Source organism: Mytilinidion resinicola, assembly GCF_010093595.1.
Source record: "Mytilinidion resinicola strain CBS 304.34 unplaced genomic scaffold BDZ99scaffold_5, whole genome shotgun sequence".
Taxonomy (NCBI): domain Eukaryota; kingdom Fungi; phylum Ascomycota; class Dothideomycetes; order Mytilinidiales; family Mytilinidiaceae; genus Mytilinidion; species Mytilinidion resinicola.
In genome coordinates this window covers 179224-183794 of record NW_022985441.1, presented here as the reverse complement: position 1 = coordinate 183794, position 4571 = coordinate 179224, and the positions used below count along the sequence as shown (strand labels likewise).

Below are 4571 nucleotides of genomic sequence, written 5' to 3'. Positions count from 1 at the left end.
GGAGTGAAAGGTGTAGGGCCTTGAAAGGCGTGTGGGAGTGAAAGGTGTACGACCTTAAAAGGTATGCGGGAGCAAAAGGCGTGCGGGAGTGAAAGGCGTGCGAGAGTGAAAGATGTAGGGCCTTGAAAGGCGTGCGGGAGCAAAAGGCGTGCGGGAGTAAAAGATGTAAGGCTCGCGGAAACATGCGGGCTGGGGAGACGTACGAAATGGGACCTTTTATGGGTTAAAGAATTGTAGGGGATTTAGAACTATTTTTAGCAACATGCCTTAAAGATCCTCTTTGCTTGTAATAGCTACAGTTGCTAGCGCCAGCAATCGGAGCACCCAATTTAGCACACAGACTTCCACGCTGTTCTTGATGCATTGGCCATCCTCGATCCCAAAAGATCTTTGCTTCCGGCTTTGAAATGATGCACTTCGAATCCTAGGCTGCCGTTGGTGGCATCGCGAGACATTCTTGGATGCGCTCCGACTCCGGGGCCGTCTCTGGTGTCGACTCCGGGGCTGGTGTCTGTTGACGATTTGGTTGTTGCTGACAGATTTTCGTTCGTGTTGCTCTTATGATTCTCGGTCGCTGGCTGTTCAAGGGTGGATGTGATTAGGAGGGTGACGAGGTCCTGAAAGCATTGAGGGGAGCGATGACGCATGCCAAGAACAGCGTGGAGGTCTGTGCGCTAAACCGGGTGTGCACGGAGAATCGAGTCACTTCGGGGACTGGGGTAACGATCACGAGATCAAAATTCTATGCAGGTGATGCATGTAACGGTAATCTCCACGCGCCTAGCGCTTGTAGCTCGTGCATGCAATTTCTACTGATCCTGGTTTACTTTGCAATCACGAACTCGATTCAAATTCCCTATTATCTCATTCATTCTGGCTGCCAATGACATCGCCCATGCCTCCATGTTCACAGAAAAGTCATCCATAGTCCTCAATCGCCTATTTACGTTAGACAAAGAATTCAAGATTCTGATGCTGACTTACGACTCAATTTGTGCTATCAGCTGGGGAAAAGGTTGCGATATATCCAAGGGGGTAGCCTGACATCTTGGAGGTCTCAATGATCCAGAGGAAAAGAAGTAGCTGTTGGCCGAAGGCGTCGGCGAGAAACCGAATGTGCTGTCGGACAGCGCTTGATCAGTCGTGGGCGGACTTGGACGTTCAAGGTGTTGATCGGCAGCAGTCAAGGGGGAAAGGTGTTCGGGAGAAGCACATTCGATGCTCAAAAGGAGACTTTCCCACTCTTTATCGGACATGCCAGCTGTCACGCCTTCCAGGTTGAGATTGTCAGTTGCCATTTCGTTGATGCTGCGAAAGGGTGGGCCGATTCGGAGGCTTTTATAAAGGCAACCATGGTAGATAGTTTCACGCCATCCAATCTGCGACATCTTTTCACCATTTATAGCAGAAAGATGTTGCGTCGAGGTTGCGTCGAGGTTGCGTCGAGGTTGCGTCGAGATGTTGAAGGCATGCGAAGGTAGCGCTTATTGATGCCGCGGCACCGATAGCTGCTCGTCTAGCGTAGCTGATTCGCGATTCAAAATTGTGGGGTGGAAACTGTGCCGCATTTAACGCTTTTCCGCCTATCATATGGTCAAGCCAACAGTTCGGCACACGCGGCAAAGATGAGAAGAGGGAAAGAGACAGTGATGTGATAGCCAACATTGCGGCACAGTAACGGTGTTTAGAACAGCACGGTCTGCCGCTTTTCAGAAGCCCTTCCACAAACTATTCACAACTCCTGTATACAGCAACAACAAAACCATTACCATCATCACTTCGCTGTACAATTATGAATTCTGCAAGGGATAACGAGCATTCTCCAGCACAGCAAGGATACAGACCTATATCCCGTCGACCGTTTATCGAAAAATGGACCACCGATGACACGAAGCTACTTCATCGGTTGCGAACTGAAGCTCCTGAGGATACATGGCAGACATGCCACAGTATGTTCAACGCCATATCCGATAGCAATCGATCACAATGGGCGCTGGAGTCGAAATGGAGACGGATGAAACGCGTAGGGATTCACACTCCAGCTTGGCCTTTGAAAGTCTAGTCACTGCAGCATAATCGCTAATCATCGATAGCCTCAAAAGGTAGTAGCTGCAGCTCAACCACATTCTCAAGTCAATATCAATCAATCGCAACCGACTGGAAGCCAAGCGCAGGAAGACCTCTCGCATCACACTGAGAGTCAAATTCAGGCGCTCAGTCCGCCGCAGATTCCTGCCAATACATACACCGATTATCCTTTGGAAAGTTGGCTTATTGAAATTCCCGACCATCCCTATGCTGGGCTTGGCATAGTATTCCCTTCTGAGTACTGGACCTCGAGGAATGAGCCTTGGTCCTAGGAAGATACCACGTGGTGGGCTTGGGGGGATATATTTGATACTATTTTTAAAGCATCGGTGGCTCCCTGTTTCACGCGTTTTGGGAATTAAATCACTGGTTTCATGTCGCTGCATAAATAAACTATATTTAGAAATCCGAGTCGTATAAGAGCTTTCGTCGTCCCCAAGATACTAAGTAGCTAGAAAGAATACTTATCGCAACTATGGACTACATCTTAGCTGCAGCAGCAAGTAACCCTGCGGCTGAAGTGACTGTAAGTTTGCTTCATGATGGAGGCCTTCGCCTACTCACTTTACCAGAAATCTACATCCATGAAGTACATTATGGAGCATGTTCTTCGTAACTCAACGACGGAAGCAGATAACTTAACAGCGGAAGTTAGGGTACTGTTCTCATAATACTAGCCTTGGCTAACTACGATAGACCCCAACTCCGTACTGCTATGTCTGTGATAAGCGGTCCAACTTCCTCAGGAATCTCTTTCTTCGAGAACAGTACACTATGAACTACATGCATTGTCTTGAGACTGTGGTCGCCAATCACAAGACTGAAATGTCGGAGATCCATCAACAACGGCAAGATGAGGAGGAAGCACTACAGTCAATGGAGAAACGGTTCAACGACGTTAAGAAGCAAAGGGATTGTATCGCTGCAGTGTCAAGTCGCCTAGGCAGCATGTTCGATGACCTTATGAAGGCCGAAGGCAACGGTGATATTGACAAGGCATTCACAGACACTTTTGGCATCAGTGATCTCGTGGGTGAGAATGAGCAAAGACGTGTCAGGGTTCGAGAGCTCGAGGCGGCCCTAATAGAGAAGGAGCTTGAGCTGGATTACTATAGAAAAGAGCAAGAGCCAACTTCAGGCAAGTGGCACTTTAATTTATAGGATGCATTGACTAACCAATCCGTAGCCTATTCAGTATAAGCTAAACCGCAGGTAGTGTTTATCAGGGGCCTAGAACTTGCGACTCTCATTTACCCTATTGTTTTGAATGAGTCTGGATAAAGATATGCGAAGAGCAAAGCAGGATATCTAGGAGTTTAAAGTTGTGCAACTGTAGTTTAGTTCTTTATAAGCCGCCTAAATTTACGTTATAGTAACTTACTCTTCTTTGGACATATCCAATCCGCGTTATTGGTTTAGATTACGCCACACTAGACATACAAACTTTTAGCGCGGAAAATTGATTCAGCTCCTAAGTAACTTAAGGGGCAGGTGATAAAGTGTTTCTCTAAGAGTCCTAAAGATAGAAATCGAGGGAGACCTAATGTAATCTACACTAAACTATAATTAGGATTCCACACAATTTTGATACAAGTCTATAGCTAAATTCTATTTGTAGACAGGCCCTGGCTTCACCGCAGTGCTAAGAATAGTCAGCTGCCTAATGTTAAATAGCATCTTATCACGCGAAATCTATTATCCTTATTTACTTCTCTTTTTGTCTTTCCCTCGATTGCAAGTTATGGCAACAACATTTGACTCTTTAGCAGCAGATTTCGGCGAAGACGACAACGTTTGGGAAGATATCCCGGAGCTTAAGCTGGTATCAAAGCGCCTTCTTCTGGAACATCTAAAAGATTGTCCAGCTAAAGCCCCCATCTCGAAAGCCTTACTTATTAGCCCGAACTTCCCCAAACATCAGGCACAAAGAATCCTAGTAATTTTCGTGAACTCTGTAATTGCAGACGACCTTGATGCATATAAAAGTAAATACGCACTGAAAACTTAATGTAGCCGCTTATAATACTTTATAGAGCTTCGACAAGTAGCGCACAGACAACTTAAAGTTCCTGGTAACGGTAAATGGAGTCAAAGTTTTTTCGACTCTCTAAACATACATTTTCCTGGCCCAACGCCTATAACACCTATCTCACCGACTCTTAAAAGAGGAACCATGTTCAGCGAGGATGAAGACATAGCGCCTGAAAGAAAACGAGGGAGCGGAGAGCCTATTGGACGAGCAGCACCTGATGACGGCGCCGAACCTACCGTAGGCGTAGGAGCTGGCACGCCACAATCTCAAACCCCTGGCGGAGGATCTAGCACACATTCCAACCCCGCTGGAACATCTACAAGCGCAGGAGCTGGCAGTGCGCCACCTCAAAACCCTGCCGAAGGATCTGGCACCGCGCAACCTCAAAGCCCTGCCGAAGGATCTGGCGCACAATCCAACCCCGCTGGAGCATCTACAAGCACAGGCGGAG

At 47.2% G+C, this 4571-nt stretch overlaps 3 protein-coding genes across 3 annotated transcripts in view; 2 read left to right on the top strand and 1 right to left on the bottom strand.

The window, feature by feature from the left end:
• Positions 1–708: 708 nt before the first annotated feature.
• BDZ99DRAFT_243235 (uncharacterized protein) lies at positions 709–1671 on the bottom strand. Its single transcript, XM_033713615.1, has 2 exons — positions 985–1671; positions 709–939 (listed from the first exon to the last, which is right to left on the bottom strand). The coding sequence occupies exons 1-2, from the start codon at positions 1386–1388 to the stop codon at positions 810–812; spliced, it is 534 nt and encodes a 177-aa protein (XP_033579781.1). The 5' UTR covers positions 1389–1671; the 3' UTR covers positions 709–809.
• Positions 1672–2563: 892 nt separating this feature from the next.
• Positions 2564–3249, top strand: BDZ99DRAFT_568139 (uncharacterized protein; the record flags this gene model as incomplete). Its single annotated transcript, XM_033727756.1, has 3 exons — positions 2564–2614; positions 2661–2738; positions 2785–3249. 3 exons carry the CDS (start codon positions 2564–2566, stop codon positions 3247–3249), a joined length of 594 nt encoding a protein of 197 aa, XP_033579780.1.
• A 580-nt stretch (positions 3250–3829) lies between these two features.
• Positions 3830–4571, top strand: part of BDZ99DRAFT_555630 (uncharacterized protein) — a gene marked incomplete at both ends in the record, with an annotated part of 3670 nt that continues 2928 nt past the window's right edge. Inside the window, 2 exons of the mRNA XM_033727157.1 lie at positions 3830–4073; positions 4122–4457. Coding sequence (XP_033579779.1) covers positions 3830–4073; positions 4122–4457 — 580 coding nt within the window. The remainder of the gene's footprint in view (positions 4074–4121; positions 4458–4571) is intronic.

Bases quoted from the DNA above. Each gene is read 5' to 3' on its own strand.
- BDZ99DRAFT_243235 (XM_033713615.1), bottom strand. From the start codon at position 1,388: ATGTCGCAGATTGGATGGCGTGAAACTATCTACCATGGTTGCCTTTAT. The intron at 940-984 runs GTAAGTCAGCAT...TAACGTAAATAG, and splicing joins CTGATAGCACAAATTGAGTC to GCGATTGAGGACTATGGATG.